Here is a 27,081-nt window from a genome sequence, read left to right as displayed (position 1 = left end):
TAAAGAAATAACGTACAGAGAGCAACACCTTCCATAAAAGGAGCCCTGGAGTAGATTGATGAAGGTCACATGGACTTTTGCTGGTCTCCACGATGCAATGTTAAAACTACACTGCTGAGTAACTGATTAACGGTACTGGAGACTTTATCTCTCAGAGGGTGGTAAATCTGTGGAATTCTCTGCCCCGGAGAGCTGTGGAGGCTGAGTCATTAAATGCATTTGAGGTGGAGATAGACAAATTTTTGCAAGATAAGGCAGTGAAGGGTTATGGAGAGCCGGCGGGGAAGTGGTTTTGAGCCCAAGATCAGCCGTGATCTTACTGAATGGGGGAGCAGTCTCGAGGGGCCAAGTGGCCTATTCCTGCTCCTGTTTCTTATGTTTGAGTCTTTGGCGAGACAGTACCCAATAAAGGAGTCACTTATATAAAATAATTGATAGCATGCACTTGCATTTTTGTTCGAATGCAATCAATAGAATGATACAGCACAGCAAGAGGCCATTCGGCTCACGGTTGCTGTGCTCGCAGTTTGGTAGAGCTGTTTAATTAATCCCTCTTTCCCCATAACCTTGCAAATTTCTCCCTTTCAAATAAATATCCAATTCCCTTTACTGCTGAATCTGCTTCCACCACCCTTTCAGGCAACTCATTCCAGATCACAACAACCCGCTATGCGAGTATATATAGATATATGTAACTTTAAAAAATCTAATTTCTTTTTCAATTCACATAATTCAGCGGTTCGGTGGCATCGCCAGCATTAAAGAGGGCGCCGGTCATTCTGCCCCTATTTGAACTGACCATTTTTTTTAAATATCGTACTTTTTTTTTCAGCCTCAAAATATTTACGAGTGAATGGAAAAAAAAAAATCAGGATTAAGGCCAGGAGAAGATGGCAAGTTAAATCGTTACACAGAGGGAGAGAGAGACGGCGCCAGCATCAAAGATGGCGGGCGGCGCGGGTTGCCAGGTGGAGTGGGTGCGGGCTGCGGCTGCGCGTTCCTCGGTTCCACCCCCTTTGTGACGTCTACGCTTGACGTACGTTGCGCCTTGACGTCAGAGATGGCAGGCGGCCCCAAATTTCGGCACAGCCGGGCGACTGCGCCTGCGCGGCTGGGCCACGCCCCCCTGTAGGATGACACAGGCCAGCGGGGTTATAAAAGCAGCCGCCCCGCCTCTCCCGGGTGCCTGTGAGTCCATTGTCCAGGAACAGCACGCGTTTACCGGCTCGGTCCCAGGCCCCACTCACCCGCTCAGAGAACCAACCCATTCGCCAGCCATGGTGCGCAAATTTTTCGTGGGAGGCAACTGGAAGATGAACGGCAACAAGAAGACGCTGGGGGAGCTGGCGTGCACCATGAACAAGGCCAAGATCAACCCCGACACCGGTGAGGGGGTGAATGGAGGCGCAGCTAGGCGAGAGAGGGCGGGGCCAGAGCCCGTGTGTGACGTGCCGGGGGGCGGGGCCAGAGCCCGTGTGTGACGGGGCGGGGCCAGTGTGTGACGTGCCGGGGGGCGGGCGGGGCCAGAGCCTGTGGAACGTGCCGGGGGGCGGGCGGGGCCAGAGCCTGTGGAACGTGCCGGGGGGCGGGGCCAGAGCCTGTGGAACGTGCCGGGGGGCGGGGCCAGAGCCTGTGGAACGTGCCGGGGGGCGGGGCCAGAGCCTGTGGAACGTGCCGGGGGGCGGGGCCAGAGCCTGTGGAACGGGGCGGGGCTAGAGCGTGTGGGGCCAGGGCCCGCGTGTGACGTCTGGGGGGCGGGGCCAGGGCCCGCGTGTGACGTCTGGGGGGCGGGGCCAGGGCCCGCGTGTGACGTCTGGGGGGGCGGGGCCAGGGCCCGCGTGTGACGTCTGGGGGGGCGGGGCCAGGGCCCGCGTGTGACGTCTGGGGGCGGGGCCAGGGCCCGCGTGTGACGTCTGGGGGGCGGGGCCAGATCCTGTGACGTGTGGGGGTGGGGCCAGATCATGTGACGTGTGGGGGTGGGGCCAGATCCTGTGACGTGTGGGGGTGGGGCCAGATCATGTGACGTGTGGGGGCGGGGCCAGGGCCTGTGACGTCTGGGGGCGGGGCCAGAGCGCTCACTCAGTACCGCCCCTCCGACAGCGCAGCGCTCCCTCAGTACCGCCCCTCCGACAGCGCGGCGCTCCCTCAGTACCGCCCCTCCGACAGCGCAGCGCTCCCTCAGTACCGTCCCTCCGACAGCGCAGCGCTCCCTCAGTACCGCCCCTCCGACAGCGCGGCGCTCCCTCAGTACCGCCCCACCGACAGCGCGGCGCTCCCTCAGTACCGCCCCTCCGACAGCGCGGCGCTCCCTCAGTACCGCCCCTCCGACAGCGCGGCGCTCCCTCAGTACCGCCCCTCCGACAGCGCGGCGCTCCCTCAGTACCGTCCCTCCGACAGCGCGGCGCTCCCTCAGTACCGTCCCTCCGACAGCGCAGCGCTCCCTCAGTACCGCCCCTCCGACAGTGCAGCAGAAGCAGAAGGTGATTATTTTTAGTGGCTCATTTTATTTTTGACCTTCAAATGCGGGGAAAAGCAGACACTGCGATTGCCGCAGAGGGAGACTGCCAGACTGATGGATCACCGCACACAGGGGCTGTGGGACTATACAGTGTGATCTTCTCCACAAGTGCAAAGGACTTCTCTACATCTACCCTATCAAACACGTTCATAATTTTTAAGATGAATCAGGTCACTGCTCAGCCTTCTGTTTTGCGGAGAAAAGTGCCCCAGCCCGTTTAGTCGTTCCCGATAGTTATAAACCTCTCAGTTCTGTCCCCATCTTGTAAATCTTTTTCGCACCTTCTTCAGTGCCTCTACGGAGACCAGAACTGTGCACAGTGCTCCAAGTGTGGTCTAACCACGGTTAGAATCATAGTTGTACAGCACAGAAAGAGGCCCTTCAGCCCATCCTGTCCGCGCCGGCCATCAAGCCCTGTCTATTCTAATCCCATTTCCCAGCACTTGGTCCGTAGCCTTGTATGCTATGGCGTTTCAAGTGCTCATCTAAATGCTTCTTGAATGTTGTGAGGGTTCCTGCCTCTACCACCCTTTCAGGCAGTGTTCCAGATTCCAACCACCCTCTGGGTGAAAAAGTTTTTCCTCAAATCCCCTCTAAACCTCCTGCCCCTTACCTTGAAACTATGCCCCCTGATTATTGACCCCTCTACTAAGGGGAAAAGTTCCTTTCTATCTACCCTATCTATGCCCCTCATAATTTTGTACACCTCAATCAGGTCCCCTCTCAGCCTTCTCTGCTCTAAGGAAAACAACCCCAGCCTGTCCAGTCTTTCTTCATAGCTGAAACGCTCCAGCCCAGGTAACATCCTGGTAAATCTCCTCTGTACCCTCTCCAATGCAATCACATCCTTCCTATGGTGTGGCGACCAGAACTGCACACATTATTCTAACTGTGGCCTAACTGGTGTTTTGTACAGCTCCATCATAACCTCCCTGCTCTTATATTCAATGCCTCAGCTAATGAAGGCAAGTATCCCATATATCTTTTTAACCACCTTATCTACCTGTCCTGCTGCCTTCAGGGATCTATGTACATGCACACCAAGGTCCCTCTGACCTTCCTAGGGTCCTACCATTCATTGTGTATTCCCTTGCCTTGTTAGTCCTCCCAAAATGCATCACCTCACACTTTTCAGGTTTAAATTCCATTTGCCACTGTTCTGCCCATCTAACCAACCCGTCTCTATCATCCTGTATCCTGAGGCTTCCCTCCTCGCTATTTACCACTCCACCAATTTTCGTGTCATCTGCGAACTTACTGATCATACCTCCTACATTCATATCTAAATCATTAATGTACACTACAAACAGCAATGGACCCAGCACCGATCCCTGTGGTACACCACTGGACACAGGCTTCCAGTCACAAAAACAACCTTCGACTACACCCTCTGCCTCCTGCCAATAAGCCAATTTTGGATCCAATGTGCCAAATTGCCCTGGATCCCATGGGCTCTTACCTTCTTGACCAGTCTCCCATGTGGGACTTTGTCAAAAACCTGACTGAAGTCCATGTAGACTACATCAACTGCACTACCTTCATCCACACACCTATTCACCCCATCGAAAAATGCAATCAAATTGGTTTGACATGATCTCCCCCTGACAAAGCTATGCTGACTATCCTTGATGAATCCTTGCCTCCAAGTGGAGACTAATTCTGTCCCTCAGAATTTTTTCCAATAATTTCCCTATCACTGATGTTGGGCTCACTGGCCTGTAATTCCCTGGTTTATCCCTACTACCCTTCTTGAATAATGGTACTACGTTAGCTGTCCTCCAGTCCTCGGGCACCTCCCCTGTGGCCAGAGAGGTTCTGAAAAATTTGTGTCAAGAGCCCCTGCAATCTCCTCCCTTGCCTCACACAGCAGCCTGGGATACATCTCGTCTGGGCTTGGGGATTTATCCACTTTTAAGCCCGTTAAAACCGCTAGTGCCTCCTCCCCCTCAATACTAATTTGTTCAAGTATATCACAATCCCCTTGCCTGATTTCTATGCCTACATCGTCCTTCTCCATAGTGAACACATGCAAAATATTCATTTAAACCCTCACCTACATCTTCTGGCTCTACACACAGATTGCCACTTTGGTCCCTAATGGGCCCTACTCTTTCCATGACCTTAATAGACTTATAAAACACCTTGGGATTTTCCTTTTTTGCCCGCCAGTGTTTTTTCATGTTCCCTCTTCGCTCTCCTAATTTCTTTTTTAAGTATCCCCCTGCACTTTTTATACTCCTCTAGGGCTTCCTCTGTCTTTAGTCCTTTGTATCTGCCAAAAGCCTCCCTTTTTTTCCTAATCCATTCTCGTATATCCCTTGACATCCAGGGTTCCCTGGGTTTGTTGGTCCCACCCTTGACCTTTACCAGAACATGTTGGCGCTGCACTCTCTCTCTTTCTGAAAGACTCCCACTGCTCTGATGTGGATTTTCCTACAAGTAGCTGATCCCAGTCCACTTTGGCCAGATCCTGCCTTATCATATTAAAATCGGCCTTCCCCCCAATTTAGAACCTTTATTTCCGGTCCATCCTTGTCCTTTTCCATGACTGCCTTAAATCTCACCGAATTATGGTCACTGTCACCAAAATGCTCACCTACTGACACTTCTACCACTTGCCCGGCTACATTCCCTAGAATTAGGTCCAGTACCACCCCCTCTCTTGTAGGACTTTCTACATGCTGGCTCAAAAAGCTCTCCTGGATGCACTTTAAGAATTCCGCACCCTCTAAGCCTTTCACACTCTGACTATCCCAGTTAATATTGGGGAAGTTGAAATCCCCTACTATTATTACCCTATTATTTCTACACTTCTCTGAGATTTGCCTACATATCAGTTCCACTATCTCCCCCTGACTGTTTGGGGGCCTATAGTGCACTCCCAGCAAAGTGCTTGCCCCCTTTTTGTTTTTAAGTTCTACCCATATGGCCTCTTTAGAGGAACCTGCTAAGATATCATCCCTCCTTACAGCAGTAATTGACTCCTCGATTAATATTGCGACACGCCCTCCTCTTTTACACCCCCCCTCTCTCGCCTGAAGATTCTATACCCTGGAATATTGAGCTGCCAGTCCTGCCCCTCCCTCAACCATGTCTCTGTGATAGCAACAATATCATACTCCCATGTGTTCATCAACACCTTCAACTCATCTGCCTTACTCGCAAGACTCCTTGCGTTAAAATAAATGCCATCCAGCCTTGCCATACACCCATGTGCCGTTACAAGAGGGTTTGCTGCAAGTCTAACTTCTCTATTTTCTAATTCTATCCTGCTAGACACCTTTCCCCACTCGCTAAGGTCAGGTTTTGGTCCCCCTGTGCTAACTCAGCACAAACCAGGCACTTGAACCTGACACCATTCAGTCTTGCGTTCACCCAGGGAGCCAGCTGGAGGGGTGTGGTGGGCCAAACCGCGCACCGAGTGCGCAGGCCCTCTTGGGCGTTCGGCCAGAATCTACCAGCTGGACCCTGGCTTGGAGAGAGATCCGATCATCACCCGGCTCCATCCCATCAGCTGTTCTGTCAGACAGCCCCATCCCAAAGCGACGAGACAAACACTGACCTTTTAGAATGTTGCAAGGTCATCGCTGCTTTTAAAAAGTAGAGAGAGAGAGACACGTGCCTTCAAGTCTCCTCACTCGGGGAGATTAAACAGCAAACCATTTCTTTTCAGTGTCCCTGTGGCAACCTTAGATGTGGCGGGGCTGAACCATGGTTTGGAGACTCCCCGCCCACTCCCAAACATTTAGCCGAGACAGCTAGCCAGCAGTGAAGGGAGTGGGCAAAACTCGGCTATGTCCTGTTACAGACCATCCATTCCCCCTCTCTAGCTCAACCAGCGCATCTCTCTCTCTCTCTCTCTCTCTCTCTCTGTGTCTATGTCTCTCTCTTCCTCGTCTCTCTCTCTCTCTCTCTCTCTGTCTATGTCTCTCTCTTCCTCGTCTCTCTCTCTCTCTCTCTCTCTCTGTCTATGTCTCTCTCTTCCTCGTCTTTCTCTCTCTCTCTCTCTCTCTCTCTCTCTGTCTATGTGTCTCTCTCTCTCTCTCTCTCTCTCTCTCTGTCTATGTCTCTCTCTTCCTCGTCTGTGTCTCTCACTTGCCCTCTCTGTCTTTCGCTTGCCGTGTGTGTGTGTCTCCCTCTCCGTCTACTCCATCCTCTCCCTCTTTCCCCGGGCTCCCTCTCCCTCTTTCCCCGGGCTCCCTCTCCCTCTCTCCCCCTCCGGCGTGGGAGTGGGGTGATTTCACGGTGACCCCTGGCATTTGTTAAGTTCATGTCTGGGATGGGAATAGCTCGCTGACCTTTCGACGCCTGGTCCTCCCGCATGAGATCAGTGGCCTGGGTGTAAATGCCAGGGGGCTCGGGTTCCAATCACTGAGCCCACGGCCCCGAGCAATAACGAGAATGGCTGCCTCAGCAACTTGACACAAATGTCCGATTTTTATATTGAGACTGAGACGGGGCAGTAGAGGGAGATGAGATTGGAAGTCAGTTGGCCTAGTAAAATGACCCCCAGCTCCGACTCCTGACCTTCACACCCTGTGTGTATGCTGTTCACTACCGCCCACCGCTGCCTGCCCGTGCCCACACTCCCCCGGCAGCCCTGGACCCCGTCTCTCTGCCCTCGTTAAATGCAGCTCCTTCCCACGGGGACAGTAGCCCAGCGGTTATGTTACTGGACTAGTAATCCGGAGGCCTGGACGAATGATCCGGAGACGTTCCGTCAAATCCCACCGCGGCAGATGGCGAATTTAAATTCAGTGAGGGGTGGGGGGAGTTACGGGAGGGGGCGGAAGGTTCAAAGCCAACGTTGGGAGTGGCGCAGAGCTCTGGTCGGGCCGGAGCAGGTACGAGATGAGGGGTCGTTCCAGCCGCTGTCTTGCGGATGAGCCCGGTCGGGGAGTTTGATCTTGCTGTTTGGCCGTGGGGGGCATCACAACAGAGATGCCCAGGCAAGAGCAGCGGGTGCGGGAGAAGCTGGCGTCGTTCGCACGGTTGGGAGGGGGGGGGTGGGGTGGGTGATGTGGGTCCCTGGAGGGACAGTGCTGAGCTGATTTGACTCTCTCTCTCTCTCAGAGGTGGTGTGCGGAGTCCCTGCCCCCTACATTGACTTCATCCGCCAGACATTGGACAGCAAGTACGGCGTGGCCGCGCAGAACTGCTACAAGGTGGCGTCTGGAGCTTTCACTGGGGAGATCAGGTACCACGTGGGTCGGGGTGACTGGCACTGCCTGGTTAGGAGCAGGGCTCTCTCCAATCCAGCTCCCCTCTCTTCCCCCACAGCCAGAACCCTGAGGGGACCCCTTACCCTCGCGCGCACACACACACACACACACACACACACCCTCCCCCTCTCATCCTGTCGCTCCGCCCGCACCCCCCCCCCCCCTTCCCGTGGTGTCGTTGTCCCTACCCCCCCCTGTCCGAGGGGAACCCGCCCCCTTTCGTCCTGTCCCTCTTCTCTTCCCCCCCCCCCCCCCCCCACCCCAAACCTGAGCGGACCCCTCCCCGTGTGTTTCCCCCCCCCCCAACTCCCTGAAGGGACCCCTCCCAGAGGTCTTACCCCCCCCCCCCCCCTCCACTTCATCTGCCACAGCTGTCCGAGGGGGCCCCTCCTGGAGTCCCATCTCTCCTCTTCCCCTGCTCCTGCCACCCGAGTGGACCCCCTCCCCGTGTGGTCCCCCGCTCCCTGAAGGGGAACCCCTCATCGAGGTCTTCCCCCGCCACCCGAATGACCCCTCACCCTTTCATCCGCACCCCCCCACCGACCGAGGGGATCCTCCTCCCCCCCCCCCCCCACCCCTTTCACTGGGACTGCGCCGCCTGTCTGTCCATCTGTGCCTGGAGCCAGCCAGATGGACTAAAGCCTTGCCTTTGTGTTCTCAGCCCGGCGATGATCAAGGACTGCGGGGCCACCTGGGTGATCCTGGGCCACTCTGAGCGACGCCACGTCTTTGGGGAGTGTGATGCGGTAAGAAACTGAGTCACAGAGCGTCGCAATCGAATTCATACCACTCAGTGTGAGCGAGGCACTTTCCGTGTGTGTGTGTCGCTCTGCAGTCTGAACATAACTAATAGTCTGAATGCTCCGGAGCAGCACGGGTTAGGTGCAGAGTAAAGCTCCCTCTACACTGTCCCCATCAAACACTCCCAGGACAGGTACAGCACGGGTTAGATACAGAGGAAAGCTCCCTCTACACTGTCCCATCAAACACGCCCAGGGCAGGTACAGCACGGGTTAGATACAGAGTAAAGCTCCCTCTACACTGTCCCATCAAACACTCCCAGGGTAGGTACAGCACGCGTTAGATACAGAGTAAAGCTCCCTCTACACTGTCCCATCAAACACTCCCAGGGCAGGCACAGCACGGGTTAGATACAGAGTAAAGCTCCCTCTACACTGTCCCATCAAACACGCCCAGGGCAGGTACAGCACGGGTTAGATACAGAGTAAAGCTCCCTCTACACTGTCCCATCAAACACTCCCAGGGTAGGTACAGCACGGGTTAGATAGAGAGTAAAGCTCCCTCTACACTGTCCCATCAAACACGCCCAGGGCAGGTACAGCACGGGTTAGATACAGAGTAAAGCTCCCTCTACACTGTCCCATCAAACACTCCCAGGGCAGGTACAGCACGGGGTAGATACAGAGTAAAGCTCCCTCTACACTGTCCCATCAAACACTCCCAGGGCAGGTACAGCATGGGTTAGATACAGAGTAAAGCTCCCTCTACACTGTCCCATCAAACACTCCCAGGGCAGGTACAGCACGGGTTAGATACAGAGTAAAGCTCCCTCTACACTGTCCCATCAAACACTCCCAGGGCAGGTACAGCACGGGTTAGATACAGAGTAAAGCTCCCTCTACACTGTCCCATCAAACACTCCCAGGGCAGGTACAGCACGGGTTAGATACAGAGTAAAGCTCCCTCTGCCATAGAGAGTAGGAAGAACCCAGTTATTATTGTGTTGGCAGCCTGTAACTAGTGGGGTACCAAAAGGATCAGTGCTTGGGCCTCAGCTATTTACAATCTATATCAATGATTTGGATGAGGGTTCTGAGTACAGTGTACCTAACTATCTGACTATACAAAGCTAGGTGGGAAAGTAAGTTGTGAGGAGGATACGAAGAGGCTGCAAAGCGAAAGAGACCGGTTAAGTGAGTGGGCAAGGATATGGCAGATGGAATGTAATGTGGAGAATTGTGAAGTTATCCACAATTATATAGGGCCCTGGTGAGACAGTTAGTCAAAACTGCCCAACGCATTACCGGCACCCGGCTACCGACCATAGAGCACATATACCAGAAACGCTGTTTACGGAGGGCACGGTCCATCATCAAAGACCCTACCCACCCCAGCCACAGTCTGTTCGCCCTCCTGCCATCTGGGAGACGCTACAGATGCATTCGCACCCGAACGACCAGATTTAGGAACAGCTTCTTTCCCAGGGCTGTCATCCTACTGAACTCCACAAATAAACACTAAAGCCTGCACATCTGTCAATGCACTTTATTAGGGTTATATTTATGTTAATGTATTACAAGCCAAATGTATGTTGAATGTTTAAATGTCTTAATCCAAATGTACACTCTCGGGAGCCGCAAGCCTACATTTCGTTGCACTGCACTTGTGCACTAACAATGACAAAGTTGATTATTATTGTTATTGTGTCGGGAAAAATAGAGCAGCATAGTATTTATTAAAAGGTGAGAGATTGGGAAATGTTGGTGTTCAGAGGGACCTGGGTGTCCTGGTACACAAATCACTGAACGTTAACTTGCAGGTACAGCAAGCAATTGGGAAAGCAAATGGTATGTTCGCCTTTATTACAAGAGGATTGAAGTAGAAGAGTGAAGACGTTTTACTGCAATTATATCGGGCCCTGGTCAGACACCTGGAGTACTGTGTAGAGTCTTGGTCTCCTTACCTAAGGAAGGATATACTTGGCTTTGGAGGGAGTGCAACGAAGGTTCACCAGACTGGTTCCTGGGTTGGGGGCGTTGTCCTTCGAGGAGAGATTGTGTAGACTAGGCCTAAGCGGTCCCACAATCAACGGATCAGATCAAAGCTCTGCAGTCCTGCCGCACCCAGTCGCGAATGGTGGTGGACCATTAAACAACTAACGGGGGGAGGAGGAGGCTCCATGAATATGCCCATCCTCAATGATGGTGGAGCCCAGCACGTGAGTGCAAAAGACAAGGCTGAAGCGTTTGCAACCATCTTCAGCCAGAAGTGCCGAGTGGGTGATCCATATCGGCCTCCTGAGGTCCACACAATCACAGAAGCCAGTCTTCAGCCAATTCGATTCACTCCACGTGATATCAAGAAATGGCTGAGTGCACTGGATACAGCAAAGGCTATGGGCCCTGACAACATCCCGGCTATCGTGCTGAAGACTTGTGCTCCAGAACTAGCCGCACCTCTAGCCAAGCTGTTCCAGTACAGCTATAACACTGGCATCTATCCGACAATGTGGAAAATTGCCCAGGTATGTCCTGTCCACAAAAAGCAGGACAAATCCAATCCGGCCAATTACCGCCCCATCAGTCTACTCTCAATCATCAGCAGTGATGGAAGGTGTCATCGACAGTGCTATCAAACGGCACTTACTCACCAATAACCTGCTCACTGATGCCCAGTTTAGGTTCCGTCAGGACCACCCGGTTCCAGACCTCATTACAGCCTTGATCCAAACATGGACAAAGGAGCTGAATTCCAGAGGTGATTTGAGAGTGACTGCCGTTGACATCAAGGCAGCATTTGACCGAGTGTGGCATCAAGGAGCCCTAGTAAAACTGAAGTCAAGGGGGGGGGGGGCGGGGGAAACTCTCCACTGGCTGGAGTCATACCTAGCACAAAGGAAGACGTTTGTGGCGGTTGGAGGTCAATCATCACAGCACCAGGACATCGCTGCAGGAGTTCCTCAGGGCAGTGTCCTAGGCCCAACCATCTTCAGCTGCTTCATCAATGGCCTTCCCTCCAACGCAAGGTCAGAAATGGGGATGTTTGCTGATGACTGCACAGTGTTCAGTGTCATTCACAACTCCTCAGATAATGAAGCAGTCCATGCCCGCATGCAACAAGACCTGGACGACGTTCAGGCTTGGGCTGATAAGTGACAGGTAATATTCATAGTATTACATAGTAGACAGGGCACAGAAACAGGCCATTAGGCTCAACCAGTCCATGCCTCCTCCCGTCTTTCCGCATAACCCTCTATTCCCTTCTCCCTCATCTGTTTCTCCAGAATCCCCTTAAATGTATCTATGCTGTTCGCCTCAACCACTCCCTGTGGTGGCGAGTTCCACATTCTCACCACTCGCTGGGTAAAGAAGTTTCTCCTGAATTCCCTATTGGATTTCGTGGTGACGATCTTATATTGATGGCCTCTAGTTTTGCTCTTCCCCACAAGTGGAAACATTCTCTCTGTATCCACTCCATCAAAACCTTTCCGAATTTTATAGACCTCTATTCGGTCACCCCTCCGCTGCCTTTTTTCAAGAGAAAAGAGACCCAGCCTGTTCATCCTGATATGTATACACTCGCATTTCTGGTAACATCCTTGTAAATCTTCTCTGCCCGCCTCTGCAGTGCCTCTATATCCTTTTTATAATATGGCGACCAGAACTGTACGCAATACTCTTAAGTGTGGTCTAACCAAGGTTCGATACAGGTTTAGCATAACTTCCCTACTTTTCAATTCTATCCCTCCAGAAATAAACCCTAGTGCTTGGTTTGCTTTTTTAATGGCCTTGTTAACCTGTGTCGCAACTTTTAGTGATTTGTGTATTTGTTCTCCGAGATCCCTTTGTTCCTCGACCTCACCTAGACTCGCACCCTCCAAGTGATGTGACCTCCCTATTCTTCCTACCAAAATGTAATACCTCGCACTGTGTCGAACTTCATTTGCCAATTATATGCCCATTCTGCAAGTTTATTAATGTCTTCCTGTAACTTGTTGCAGTTCTCCTCAGTATTGACTATCCCGCCCAATTTGGTATCCTCTGCAAATTTAGAAATTGCGTTTTTGATTCCAAAGTCTAAATCATTAATGTAAATTGTGAACAGCAGTGGTCTCGGCACTGATCCTTGTGGAACACCACTACCCACCTTCTGCCACTCTGAATAGCTACCCTTTAACCCTACTCTCTACTTCCTGTCTTGAAGCCAGCTAGCTATCCATTCTACTTGCCCCCTGACTCCACATCCTCTGACCTTATTCATTAGTCTATTATGGGGTACCTTATCGCAGGCCTTTTGAAAATCTAGATTAATTACATTTAGATTCGTGCCAGGCAATGACCATCTCCAACAAGTGAGAGTCTAACCACCGCCCCTTGACATTCAACGGTATTATCATCACCAAATCCCCCATCAACATCATCCTGGGGGTCGCCATTGACCAGAAACTTAACTGGACCAGCCACATAAATACTGTGGCAACAAGAGCAGGTCAGAGGCCGGGTATTCTGCGGCGAGTGTCTCGCTCCCTGACTCCCCAAAGACTTTCCACCATCTACAAGGCACAAGTCAGGAGTGTGATGGAATACTCTCCACTTGCCTGGATGAGTGCAGCTCCAACAACACTCAAGAAGCTCGACACCATCCAGGACAAAGCAGCCGGCTTGATTGGCACCCCCTCTACCACCTTAAACATTCACCAGCTCCACCACCGGCGCACCGTGGCTGCAGTGTGTACCCTCTACAAGATGCACTGCAGCAACTCGCCAAGGCTTCTTCGGCAGCCCCTCCCAAACCCGCGACCTCTTCCACCTAGAAGGACAAGGGCAGCAGGCGCCTGGGAACACCGCCACCTCCAAGTTCCCCTCCAAGTCTCACACTACCCTGGCTTGGAAATATATCGTCCGATCCTTCATCGTCGCTGGGTCAAAATCCTGGAACTCCCTCCCTAACAGCACTGTGGGAGTACCATCACCACACGGGACTGCAGCAGTTCAAGGTGGCGGCTCACCACCACCTTCTCAAGGGCAACTAGGGATAGGCAATAAATGCCGGCCTTGCCAGAGACGCCCACATCCCAGGAACAAATAATTTTTAAAAAATCCCTAGAGTTCAGAATAATGAGAGGCGAACTCATCGAAACATATAAAATTCGTGAGAGGTTTGAGTGGGTAGATGCAGGGAGGATGTTTCCCCTGGCTGGGGAGTCTAGAACCAGGGGGCACAGACTCCGAATAAGGGGTCGGACCTTTAAGACTGAGGAAGAATTTCTTCACTCAGGGTTGTGAATCTTTTGAATTCTCTACCCCAGAGGGCTGTGGATGCTCGGTCATTGAGTAGATGCAAGGCCGAGACCAATTGATTTTGGCTATGAAGGGAATTGAGGGATATGGGCATAGTGCGGTAAGGTGGAGTTGAGGTAGCTTTGATCTTATTGAATGGCAGAGCAGGCTCGAAGCTGAATGGTCGTCTACTCCTATTTGTTGTGTTATGTACATTGTCTCATCAAACACACCCAGGGCAGGTACAGTATGGGTTAGATACAGAGTAAAGCTCCCTCTACACTGTCCCATCAAACACTCCCAGGGCAGGTACAGCACGGGTTAGATACAGAGTAAAGCTCCCTCTACACTGTCCCATCAAACACTCCCAGGGCAGGTACAGTATGGGTTAGATACAGAGTAAAGCTCCCTCTACACTGTCCCATCAAACACTCCCAGGGCAGGTACAGCACGGGTTAGATACAGAGTAAAGCTCCCTCTACACTGTCCCATCAAACACACCCAGGGCAGGTACAGTATGGGTTAGATACAGAGTAAAGCTCCCTCTACACTGTCCCATCAAACACTCCCAGGGCAGGTACAGCACGGGTTAGATACAGAGTAAAGCTCCCTCTACACTGTCCCATCAAACACTCCCAGGGCAGGTACAGCACGGGTTAGATACAGAGTAAAGCTCCCTCTACACTGTCCCATGAAACACTCCCAGGGCAGGTACAGCACGGGTTAGATACAGAGTAAAGCTCCCTCTACACTGTCCCATCAAACACTCCCAGGGCAGGTACAGCACGGGTTAGATACAGAGTAAAGCTCCCTCTACACTGTCCCATCAAACATTCCCAGGGCAGGTACAGCACAGGTTAGATACAGAGTAAAGCTCCCTCTACACTGTCCCATCAAACACTCCCAGGGCAGGTACAGCACGGGTTAGATACAGAGTAAAGCTCCCTCTACACTGTCCCATCAAACACTCCCAGGGCAGGTACAGCACGGGTTAGATACAGAGTAAAGCTCCCTCTACACTGTCCCATCAAACACTCCCAGGGCAGGTACAGCACGGGTTAGATACAGAGTAAAGCTCCCTCTACACTGTCCCATCAAACACTCCCAGGGCAGGTACAGCACGGGTTAGATACAGAGTAAAGCTCCCTCTACACTGCTCCATCAAACACTCCCAGGGCAGGTACAGCACGGGTTAGATACAGAGTAAAGCTTCCTCTACACTGTCCCATCAAACACTCCCAGGGCAGGTACAGCACGGGTTAGATACAGAGTAAAGCTCCCTCTACATTGTCCCATCAAACACTCCCAGGGAAGGTACAGCACGGGTTAGATACAGAGTAATGCTCCATAGCCCTGTATCGAGCCCACTGTCCCACTCTGACCCTACAAGCCTGTATCAATCTAAACCAAATGGTTTGAACCCAGGTCCTCCATGGGGTTAGAGGGGGCGTTGGGGAGGGACTATGAATGGCCGACTAACCCCTGCGTGAGGGAGGGAAGAAATTGGCTGGGTGCCTGCCCCTGAGCTCAGTCCAAGGGAAGATTCGACCGAGGTGAACTGGAAGGGTGGGATTGGTGGTGTGGGTGGGGTGAAATCGGATGTAAAACATGTCTAGCTTTATAAGGGGAACGTCGTGGTGTAATTGCACCCTTCAGCCTGGCGGCAGCGCTGTGCCACAGGGGTTGGGCTTACAGATACAGTTGTCACAGTCGATGCAGACATAACTGGGAACTCCAGGGGGGTTTGGGGTCGGGGGTTAATGGCAAACGGCTATGAAAATCTCTGCGTTCCCGGTTGTGCTTTTCCGCCATAATTTACCTTCTGCCGCCCCCCTGCTTTTTCCCCTCCCTTCTCCTCTGACTCTTGCAGCTGGTTGGCCAGAAGGTGGCACACGCCCTGGAACAGGGCCTGGGGGTCATCGCCTGCGTGGGGGAGAAGCTGGACGAGCGAGAGGCTGGGTCCACGGACAAAGTGGTTTACGAGCAGGTCAAGGTCATCTCAGGTACAGAGAGCGCCGCTCGGGAGGGGGCTGCGCTGTCGGAGGGGCGGTACTGAGGGAGTGCTGCACTGCCGGAGGTGCGGTACTGAGGGAGCGCTGCACTGCCGGAGGTGCAGTACTGAGGGAGCGCTGCACTGTCGGAGGGGCAGTACTGAGGGAGCGCTGCGCTGTCGGAGGGACAGTACTGAGGGAGCGCTGCACTGTCGGAGGGGCGGTACTGAGGGAGCGCTGCACTGTCGGAGGGGCAGTACTGAGGGAGCGCTGCACTCTCGGGGGGCAGTACTGAGGGAGCGCTGCACTGCCGGAGGTGCAATACTGAGGGAGCGCTGCACTGTCGGAGGGGCAGTACTGAGGGAGCGCTGTACTGTCGGAGGTGCAGTACTGAGGGAGCGCTGCACTGTCGGAGGGGCAGTACTGAGGGAGCTCTGTACTGTCGGAGGGGCAGTACTGAGGGAGCGCTGCACTCTCGGGGGGGCAGTACTGAGGGAGCGCTGCACTGCCGAAGGTGCAGTACTGAGGGAGCGCTGCACTGTCGGAGGGGCAGTACTGAGGGAGCGCTGCACTGTCGGAGGGACAGTACTGAGGGAGTGCTGCACTGTCGGAGGGGCAGTACTGAGGGAGCACTGCACTGTCGGAGGGGCAGTACTGAGGGAGCGCTGCACTGTCGGAGGGGCAGTACTGAGGGAGCGCGGCACTGTCGGAGGGGCAGTACTGAGGGAGCACTGCACTGTCGGAGGGGCAGTACTGAGGGAGCACTGCACTGTCAGAGGGGCAGTACTGAGGGAGCGCTGCATTCTCGAAAGTACCATCTTTCGGGATGAGCTGTTGAACCGAGGCCCCGTCTGCCCCTCGGGGTGGAGGTATAAGATCCCACTGCGACTATTGGAAGAGCTGGGGAGTTCTCCCCAGTGTCCTGGGCCAAGAGTTGTCCCTCAACCAACATCACTTTTTAAAAAATAAAAAATAAAAATTAAAAAATTTATAAATATGATCTGGGCAACCCATTGCTGTTGGTGGGAGCTTGCTGTGCACAAATTGGCTGCCTTGTTTCCTACCTTGCAACAGTGACCATGCTTCAAGATGGCTTCATTGGCTGTAATGCACTTTGGGGCATCATAAAGTCGTGAAAGGCACCAAAGAAATTAAAGTCCCTCTGTGTCCCTCTCGCTTGTCTTTGAGGCCGCGCAGTCTGCTCCGGTACTGAGCGCTGTCTGGATTATTTCTGCTTGTCTTTTCTCTGCAGCCAACGTGAAGGACTGGACAAAGGTGGTGCTGGCCTATGAACCCGTGTGGGCGATCGGCACCGGCAAGACGGCCACACCTCAGCAGGTCAGTGAGGGTATGGGGGGGCACGGGGGGAAACTGGCACCTCGCGGGTCAGTGAGGGTATGGGGGGCACGGGGGGGAAACTGGCACATCGCAGGGCAGTGAGGGTATGGGGGGCACGGGGGGGGGAAACTGGCACTTCGCAGGTCAGTGAGGGTATAGGGGCCAGAGGGGGAAACTGGCACTTCGCAGGTCAGTGAGGGTATGGGGGGGCACGGGGGGAAACTGGCACCTCGCGGGTCAGTGAGGGTATGGGGGGCACGGGGGGGGAAACTGGCACATCGCAGGTCAGTGAGGGTATAGGGGCCAGAGGGGGAAACTGGCACTTCACAGTGCAGTGAGGGTATGGGGGGCACCTGGGAAATTGGCACCTCACAGGGCAGTGAGGGTATGGGGGACACGGGGGGGGGGGGGGGAAACTGGCATCTCACAGGGCAGTGAGGGTATGGGGGACACGGGGGGCACCTGGGAAACTGGCATCTCTCAGGTCAGTGAGGGTATGGGGGGCACCTGGGAAACTGGCATCTCTCAGGTCAGTGAGGGTATAGGGGGGCATGGGGGGAAACTGGCACCTCGCAGGGCAGTGAGGGTATGGGGGGGGGGGAAACTGGCATCTCACAGGGCAGTGAGGGTATGGGGGACACGGGGGGCACCTGGGAAACTGGCATCTCTCAGGTCAGTGAGGGTATGGGGGGCACCTGGGAAACTGGCATCTCTCAGGTCAGTGAGGGTATAGGGGGGCACCTGGGAAACTGGCATCTCTCAGGTCAGTGAGGGTATAGGGGGGCATGGGGGGAAACTGGCACCTCGCAGGGCAGTGAGGGTATGGGGGGCACCTGGGAAATTGGCACCTCACAGGGCAGTGAGGGTATAGGGAGCACTGGGAAACTGGCACCTCGCAGGGCAGTGAGGGTATAGGGGCCAGAGGGGGAAACTGGCACTTCGCAGGTCAGTGAGGGTATAGGGGCCAGAGGGGGAAACTGGCACTTCACAGGGCAGTGAGGGTATGGGGGGCACCTGGGAAACTGGCACCTCGTGGGTCAGGTGAGGGTATAGGGGGGCATGGGGGGAAACTGGCACTTCACAGGGCAGTGAGGGTATGGGGGACACGGGGGGGAAACTGGCATCTCTCAGGTCAGTGAGGGTATAGGGGGGCACCTGGGAAACTGGCACCTCGTGGGTCAGGTGAGGGTATAGGGGGGCATGGGGGGAAACTGGCACCTCGCAGGGCAGTGAGGGTATAGGGGGGCACCTGGGAAACTGGCACCTCGCGGGTCAGGTGAGGGTATAGGGGGCATCTGGGAAACTGGCACCTCGCAGGTCAGTGAGGGTATAGGGGGGCCAGAGGGGGAAACTGCACTTCGCAGGTCAGTGAGGGTATAGGGGGGCACCTGGGAAACTGGCACCTCGCAGGGCAGTGAGGGTATAGGGGGGCACCTGGGAAACTGGCACCTCGCGGGTCAGGTGAGGGTATAGGGGGCATCTGGGAAACTGCACTTCGCAGGTCAGTGAGGGTATGGGGGGGCACCGGGGGGGGGGGGGGGGGGAAACTGGCACCTCGCAAGTCAGGTGGGGGTATGGGGGGCACGGGGCGAAACTGGCACTTCGCGGGTCAGGTGAGGGTATAGGGGGCACGGGGGGGGAAACTGGCACCTCACAGGTCAGGTGAGGGCATGGGGGGCACCGGGGCGACTGGCACCTCGCAGGTCAGGTGAGGGTATGGGGGCACGGGGGGGAACTGGCACCTCGCAGGTCAGGTGAGGGTATAGGACTGAGGAGCAAGGTGGGTGGAGACACAGAGTAAGTGTCCTTCCCTCTCTAGCTTGCGCCTTGCCGTCTGATTGCCAATCTTGTGTCTCCGACAGGCCCAGGAAATACACGAGAAAATACGCACCTGGCTGAAGGACAACATCTCCGAGGCCGTGGCCTCATCGACGCGCATCATTTACGGAGGTGGGTCTGTGAGTGGCTTGAAACTCGGCATTGCTTCCTGTCTGTCTCTCGCTCTCTGCCTCGTGGGTGTCGCGTGCGCGCGCTCTTTCTCTGTGTGCGTGTGTCCCCCTCTGTGTGCGTGTGTCCCCCTCTGTGTGCGTGTGTCCCCCTCTGTGTGCGTGTGTCCCCCTCTGTGTGCGTGTGTCCCCCTCTGTGTGCGTGTGTCCCCCTCTGTGTGCGTGTGTCCCCCTCTGTGTGCGTGTGTCCCCCTCTGTGTGCGTGTGTCCCCCTCTGTGTGCGTGTGTCCCCCTCTGTGTGCGTGTGTCCCCCTCTGTGTGCGTGTGTCCCCCTCTGTGTGCGTGTGTCCCCCTCTGTGTGCGTGTGTCCCCCTCTGTGTGCGTGTGTCCCCCTCTGTGTGCGTGTGTCCCCCTCTGTGTGCGTGTGTCCCCCTCTGTGTGCGTGTGTCCCCCTCTGTGTGCGTGTGTCCCCCTCTGTGTGCGTGTGTCCCCCTCTGTGTGCGTGTGTCCCCCTCTGTGTGCGTGTGTCCCCCTCTGTGTGCGTGTGTCCCCCTCTGTGTGCGTGTGTCCCCCTCTGTGTGCGTGTGTCCCCCTCTGTGTGCGTGTGTCCCCCTCTGTGTGCGTGTGTCCCCCTCTGTGTGCGTGTGTCCCCCTCTGTGTGCGTGTGTCCCCCTCTGTGTGCGTGTGTCCCCCTCTGTGTGCGTGTGTCCCCCTCTGTGTGCGTGTGTCCCCCTCTGTGTGCGTGTGTCCCCCTCTGTGTGCGTGTGTCCCCCTCTGTGTGCGTGTGTCCCCCTCTGTGTGCGTGTGTCCCCCTCTGTGTGCGTGTGTCCCCCTCTGTGTGCGTGTGTCCCCCCTCTGTGTGCGTGTGTCCCCCCTCTGTGTGCGTGTGTCCCCCCTCTGTGTGCGTGTGTCCCCCTCTGTGTGCGTGTGTCCCCCTCTGTGTGCGTGTGTCCCCCTCTGTGTGCGTGTGTCCCCCTCTGTGTGCGTGTGTCCCCCCTCTGTGTGCGTGTGTCCCCCCTCTGTGTGCGTGTGTCCCCCCTCTGTGTGCGTGTGTCCCCCTCTGTGTGCGTGTGTCCCCCTCTGTGTGCGTGTGTCCCCCTCTGTGTGTGTGTGTGTGTGTGTGTGTCCCTGTGTGTGTGTGTGTGTGTGTGTCCCTGTGTGTGTGTCCCTCTGTGTGTGTGTGTGTCCCTCTCTGTGTGTGTGTGTGTCCCTGTGTGTGTGTGTCCCTCTGTGTGTGTGTGTGTGTGTCCCTCTGTGTGTGTGTGTGTGTGTGTGTGTGTGTGTGTCCCTCTGTGTGTGTGTGTGTGTGTCCCTCTGTGTGTGTGTGTGTGTGTCCCTCTGTGTGTGTGTGTGTGTGTGTCCCTCTGTGTGTGTGTGTGTGTGTCCCTCTGTGTGTGTGTGTGTGTCCCTCTGTGTGTGTGTGTGTGTGTCCCTCTGTGTGTGTGTGTGTGTCCCTCTGTGTGTGTGTGTGTGTGTGTCCCTCTGTGTGTGTGTGTGTGTGTCCCTCTGTGTGTGTGTGTGTGTCCCTCTGTGTGTGTGTGTGTGTGTGTCCCTCTGTGTGTGTGTGTGTGTGTGTGTGTGTGTGTGTGTGTGTGTGTCCCTCTGTGTGTGTGTGTGTGTGTGTGTCCCTCTGTGTGTGTGTGTGTGTGTCCCTCTGTGTGTGTGTGTGTGTGTCCCTCTGTGTGTGTGTCCCTCTGTGTGTGTGTGTGTGTGTGTGTGTGTCCCTCTGTGTGTGTGTGTGTGTGTGTGTGTGTGTGTGTGTGTCCCTCTGTGTGTGTGTGTGTGTGTGTCCCTCTGTGTGTGTGTGTGTGTGTGTGTGTCCCTCTGTGTGTGTGTCCCTCTGTGTGTGTGTCCCTCTGTGTGTGTGTGTGTGTGTGTGTGTGTGTGTGTGTGTGTGTGTGTGTGCGCGTGTCCCCCTCTGTGTGCGCGTGTCCCCCTCTGTGTGCGCGTGCCCCTCTCTGTCTGTGTGCGCGTGCCCCTCTCTGTCTGTGTGCGCGTGTCCCCCTCTGTGTGCGCGTGTCCCCCTCTGTGTGCGCGTGCCCCTCTCTGTCTGTGTGCGCGTGTCCCCCTCTGTGTGCGCGTGTCCCCCTCTGTGTGCGCGTGCCCCTCTCTGTCTGTGTGCGCGTGTCCCCCTCTGTGTGCGCGTGCCCCTCTCTGTCTGTGTGCGCGTGCCCCTCTCTGTCTGTGTGCGCGTGCCCCTCTCTGTCTGTGTGCGCGTGCCTCTCTGTCTGTGTGCGCGTGCCCCTCTCTGTCTGTGTGCGCGTGCCCCTCTCTGTCTGTGTGCGCATGCCCCTCTCTGTCTGTGTGCGCATGCCCCTCTCTGTCTGTGTGCGCATGCCCCTCTCTGTCTGTGTGCGCGTGCCCCTCTCTGTCTGTGTGCGCGTGCCCCTCTCTGTCTGTGTGCGCATGCCCCTCTCTGTCTGTGTGCGCGTGCCCCTCTCTGTCTGTGTGCGCGTGCCCCTCTCTGTCTGTGTGCGCGTGCCCCTCTCTGTCTGTGTGCGCGTGCCCCTCTCTGTCTGTGTGCGCGTGCCCCTCTCTGTCTGTGTGCGCGTGCCCCTCTCTGTCTGTGTGCGCGTGCCCCTCTCTGTCTGTGTGCGCGTGCCCCTCTCTGTCTGTGTGCGCGTGCCCCTCTCTGTCTGTGTGCGCGTGCCCCTCTCTGTCTGTGTGCGCGTGCCCCTCTCTGTCTGTGTGCGCGTGCCCCTCTCTGTCTGTGTGCGCATGCCCCTCTCTGTCTGTGTGCGCGTGCCCCTCTCTGTCTGTGTGCGCGTGCCCCTCTCTGTCTGTGTGCGCGTGCCCCTCTCTGTCTGTGTGCGCGTGCCCCTCTCTGTGTGCGCGTGCCCCTCTCTGTCTGTGTGCGCGTGCCCCTCTGTCTGTGTGTGTGTCCCTCTGTCTGTGTGCGCGTGCCCCTCTCTGTCTGTGTGCGCGTGCCCCTCTCTGTGTGCGCGTGCCCCTCTCTGTCTGTGTGCGCGTGCCCCTCTCTGTCTGTGTGTGTGTCCCTCTGTGTGCGCGTGCCCCTCTCTGTCTGTGTGCGCGTGCCCCTCTCTGTCTGTGTGCGCGTGCCCCTCTCTGTCTGTGTGCGCGTGCCCCTCTCTGTCTGTGTGCGCATGCCCCTCTCTGTCTGTGTGCGCGTGCCCCTCTCTGTCTGTGTGCGCGTGCCCCTCTCTGTCTGTGTGCGCGTGCCCCTCTCTGTCTGTGTGCGCGTGCCCCTCTCTGTCTGTGTGCGCGTGCCTCTCTGTCTGTGTGCGCGTGCCCCTCTCTGTGTGCGCGTGCCCCTCTCCGTCTGTGTGCGCGTGCCCCTCTCCGTCTGTGTGCGCGTGCCCCTCTCTGTCTGTGTGCGCGTGCCTCTCTGTCTGTGTGCGCGTGCCCCTCTGTCTGTGTGCGCGTGCCCCTCTCCGTCTGTGTGCGCGTGCCTCTCTGTCTGTGTGCGCGTGCCCCTCTCTGTCTGTGTGCGCGTGCCCCTCTCTGTGTGCGCATGCCCCTCTGTCTGTGTGTGTGTCCCTCTGTGTGCGCGTGCCCCTCTCCGTCTGTGTGCGCATGCCCCTCTCTGTCTGTGTGCGCGTGCCCCTCTCTGATTCTGTAGTCCTGCATCACTGGTTGAAAGCACGTTATTGACTCAAACCCTTTCTTTTCTCTCGCTTCTGTTCCCAGGTTCCGTCACAGCTGCCACCTGCAAAGAACTCGGCGGCATGGGCGACGTGGATGGCTTCCTGGTGGGCGGGGCGTCACTCAAGCCCGAGTTTGTGGACATTGTCAATGCCAAGCAGTAGTCTGGCCCTGGGGCGTGGGAAGGGAGGAGTGGACTACTCAGCTCTTTGACTTTCGGGGTGACATCTTTCAATCGGCAAGCTCTCCTTCTGGCTGCGTTGGAGGGGGAGGTGTTTGTGTTTGGGAGCGGGCGGGCACAGCTTTGGGATCTTCCCCGTTGTGTGTTTTACACGGGAGTATTTGTTCGGGGAATTGTTTCTGTGCCCACCCTCCCCCAGCCCGAAAAGTCCCCAAATTTCTTTACCGAGTGCCCCCCTCCCAGAAGGTGGCTTGGGTAAGGAATATGTGAAGGGTGGGGGGGGAGGGGGGGGTGCGGGACACGTGGGAATTTCAGGATTGAAGGAGGGGGCATGCATTCTCCTCTTCCAAGCTGCTCCAGGCGTCCTTTCCCGCCCGCCGTTTGCGAGAGGTCTTGTCTCGAAGTTTCCCCGCAAGTAGACCCGGTTCCTCGTCCACTCGCTTGCTCCCTCACCCCACTCCGGCCGCACCTTGAAGAGAAACGGTTCGGTTCAGCCCCCTGTTTGGGCGGCAAATCCTGGGCGCGTGTGTCCTTCAATCGCTGTTGTCTGGTTTATTTGTGTGCGGTTGTGCTCCAGTTCCGTCATTTTAAAGATGCAATATTAAATGTGCAGAGAATGAGTGTGTGTGTGTGTTCTGGTGTGTTTGTATTTACCCCCTCCTCCCTCCAACCTCTGACTTCTGTAACATCAGCATCGCAGCTCCCTGTGGGCGCAGACCTCCGTGAGCTCGTCCTCTGCTCTATCTGAGGAAGGATGTTCTTGCCATGGAAGGAGTGCAGCGAAGATTCACCAGGCTGATACCTGGGATGGCAGGAATGACGAATGAGGAGAGATTGGGTCGATTGGGCTTGTACTCACTGGAGTTTAGAAGAATGAGAGGGGATCTCATTGAAACTTACAAAATTCTAACAGGACTGGACAGACTGGATGCAGGAAGGGTGTTCCCGATGGCGGGGGAGTCCAGAACCAGGGGTCACAGTCTAAGGATAAGGGGTAAGCCATTTAGGACAGAGATGAGGAGGAATTTCTTCACCCAGAGAGTGGTGAACCTGTGGAATTCTCTACCACAGAAGGCCGTAGAGGCCAATTCATTAAATATATTCAAGAAGGAGTTGGATATATTTCTTAAGGCTAAAGGGATCAAGGGATATGGGGAGAAGGCAGGGACAGGGTACTGAATGTGGATGATCAGTCATGATCTCATTGAATGGCGGAGCAGGCTCGAGGGGCCGAATGGCCTACTCCTGCTCCTATTTTCGATGTTTCTAATCGGGAAATTGGGGGGGGGGAAGCCTCCGTTTGAGGGGGACGGGAAGACAAGCACATAAGAAGCAGGAGTCGGCCACACGGCCCCTCGAGCCTGCTCCGCCATTAAATAAGATCATGGCTGATCATCCACCTCAACTCCACTTTCCCGCACTATCCCTCGATTCCCCGAGAGTCCGAAAATCTCTCCGCCTTGAATATACTCAACGACTGAGCATCTATAGCCCTCAGAGGGTTGTGAATCTTTGGAATCCTCTACCCCAGAGTGAAGAAATTCCTCTTTATCTAAGTCCTAAATGGCCGACCCCTTATCCTGAGACTGTGCCCCCTCGTTCTAGACCCTCCAGCCAGAGGAAACAACCTCTCGGCATCTACCCTGTCAATCCCCCTCAGAATCTTGTATGTTTCAATGAGATCACCTCTCATTCTTCTGAACTCCAGAGAGTATCGGCCCATTCTACACAATCTCTCATCATAGGACAGCCCTCTCCTCCCAGGAATCAATTTGGTGAACCTTTGTTGCACCGCCTCCAAGGCAAGTAAAAGTGACCATGAAGCTGTCGACGTGTCATTTAAGAACCCCAACTGGTGTACTGCGGTCCCTTGAGGGAAGGAAGGAAACTTGTCTTTACCTGGCCTGGGCCCACCTGCGACTCCACACCCCACACCAAGGTGGTTGACTCTTAACTGTCCCTCTGCAGTGGCCACTCAGTTGTCTGAAACCGTTGCAAGGAAGAATAATAACAACATTTCGGCTATGGCTCTGTGGGTAGCACTCTCCTCAAGATTGTGGGTTCAAGTCCCACTCCAGAGACCTGAGCACACAAATCTAGGCTGACACTCCCATGCAGTACTGAGGGAGTGCTGCACTGTCGGAGGGGCAGTACTGAGGGAGCGCTGCACTGTCGGAGGGGCAGTACTGAGGGAGCGCTGCACTGTCGGAGGGGCAGTACTGAGGGAGCGCTGCACTGTCGGAGGTGCAGTACTGAGGGAGCGCTGCACTGTCGGAGGGGCAGTAGTGAGGGAGCGCTGCACTGTCGGAGGGGCAGTACTGAGGGAGCGCTGCACTGTCGGAGGGGCAGTACTGAGGGAGCGCTGCACTGTCGGAGGGGCAGTACTGAGGGGGGGCAGTACTGAGGGAGCGCTGCACTGTCGGAGGGGCAGTACTGAGGGAGCGCTGCACTGTCAGAGGCGCCGTCTTTCGGATGAGACGTTAAACCGAGGCCCTGTTTGCTCTCAAGTGGACATAAAGATCCCATGGCACTATTTTGAAGAAGAGCAGGGGAGTTCTCCCCTGGTGTCTGTCAATATTTATCCCTCAGTTGCCGTCACGAAACAGATTACTTGGTCATTATCATATTGCTGTTTGTGGGAGCTTGCTGTGCGCAAGTAGGCTGCTGCATTTGCTGCACTGCAACAGCGACTACACTTCAAAAAGGTACTTCATTGGCTGTGAAGTGCTTCGAGAGGGCCTGAAAGGTGCCACAGAAATGGAAGTCTTTTTTTCTATGACCGGACTCCCCGTGTGTGCAGCCAGCCCGGTCAACCCTGCATAGTCCGCCTCGCTAACATACGGGGACTGGTGTCAAAATTGGGAGAGCCGTCCCAGAGACGAGTCAAGCAACAGCCCAACGTCGTCCTACACTCAGAATCGTGCCGATCAGCCAACATCCCAGACTCCTGCAACACCATCCCTGGGTATATCCTAGAATCTTACAGCACGGAACGAGGCCTTTTAGCACGTCGGGCTTGTGTTGGCTCTTCGGAGGAGCTGTCCAGCTTCGTCCCACACCCCTGTTTTCTCCCCATAACCTTGCAAATTGCCTTTTGCAACTTCCTGTGGAATCTGAAATAACAACAGAAAATGCTGGAAATACTCAGCAGGCCAGGCAGCATCTGTGGAGAGAGAAACAGAGTTAACGTTTCAGGTCTGGGACCCTTCGTCAGAACTGGAAAAAGCTGGAGATGTAACAGATACTAAGCAGGTGTGGGGGGGGGGGGGGGGCGGTTCGGAGGGGAGGAAGGAATTGAAAGAACATCCTGTACTTTTGTAAGAGGCAGGAAAGATAAAATGTTGCAAATGGGAATGGCAAAAATCATACTGCATGAGAAATGGGGGCAGGGATAATTATCTGAAATTGTTGAACTCAATGTTGAGTCCGGCAGGCTGTAAAGTGCCCAATCGAACGATGAGGTGCTGTTCCTCGAGCTTACGTTGAGCTTCATTGGAACAATGTAATAGGCCGAGGACAGAGAGATCAGAGTGGGAGTGAAGCGGTGAATTAAAGTGACAGGCGACCGGAAGCTCAGGGTCACCCGTACGGACTGCCCGGAGGTGTTCCGCAAAGCGGTCGCCCAATCTGCGTTTGGTCTCCCCAATGTAGAGGAGACCGCATCATGAGCAGCGAATGCAGTATACTAGATTGCGAGAAGTACAAGTAAATCGCTGTTTCACCTGGAAGGGGTGTTTGGGGGCCCTGGACAGTGGGAAAGGGGGAGGTAAAAGGGCATGTGTTGCATCTCCTGCGCTTGCACGGGAAGGTGCCAGGAGAAGGGGTGTTGGGGGTGATTGAGGAGTGGACCGGAGGGAGCGGTCCCTTCGGAATGCTGAAAGGGGAGGTGAGGGGAAGATGTGTTTGGTGGTTTATCTGAAATTGTTGAACTCGATGTTGAGTCCGGCAGGCTGTAAAGTGCATAATCAAAAGAATCCGATTCCTCCACACTTTCACAGTGTGTTCCAGATCTCAACAACCCCTCTGTGTGAAGAAATTTCTCCTCGTCGCCCGTCTAGTTTTGTCAATTATTTTAAATCCATGACCTCTGGTTATCGACCCAAGTGGCAGAGGAAACCGCTTCTCCCTACCTGCTCTATCAAAACACCTCCTCATTTTGAATAGCTCGATTAGGTCTGCCCTGAACCTTCTCTGTTCCAAGAGGAACAATCCCCGCTTCTCCAATCTCTCCACATAAATGAAGTCCCTCATCCTGGTAAACC

The 27,081-nt window shown here is 55.1% G+C and overlaps 1 protein-coding gene across 1 annotated transcript; it reads left to right on the top strand.

Annotated features, from left to right (window-relative positions):
* The first annotated feature begins 1,166 nt into the window (after positions 1-1,166).
* LOC147091321 (triosephosphate isomerase-like) lies at positions 1,167-23,440 on the top strand. Its single transcript, XM_085976740.1, has 7 exons — positions 1,167-1,386; positions 7,592-7,715; positions 8,402-8,486; positions 15,631-15,763; positions 17,004-17,089; positions 18,952-19,039; positions 22,684-23,440. Exons 1-7 carry the CDS (start codon positions 1,278-1,280, stop codon positions 22,800-22,802), a joined length of 744 nt encoding a protein of 247 aa, XP_085832866.1. The 5' UTR covers positions 1,167-1,277; the 3' UTR covers positions 22,803-23,440.
* Positions 23,441-27,081: the final 3,641 nt, after the last annotated feature.

This window comes from Somniosus microcephalus, unplaced genomic scaffold, assembly GCF_052327205.1.
Source record: "Somniosus microcephalus isolate GS21.2 unplaced genomic scaffold, FLI_Smic_1.0 unresolved_chr3, whole genome shotgun sequence".
Lineage (NCBI taxonomy): Eukaryota > Metazoa > Chordata > Chondrichthyes > Squaliformes > Somniosidae > Somniosus > Somniosus microcephalus.
The sequence above is the reverse complement of the archived record's forward strand: the minus strand, read 5'-3'. Positions and strand labels throughout refer to the sequence as shown.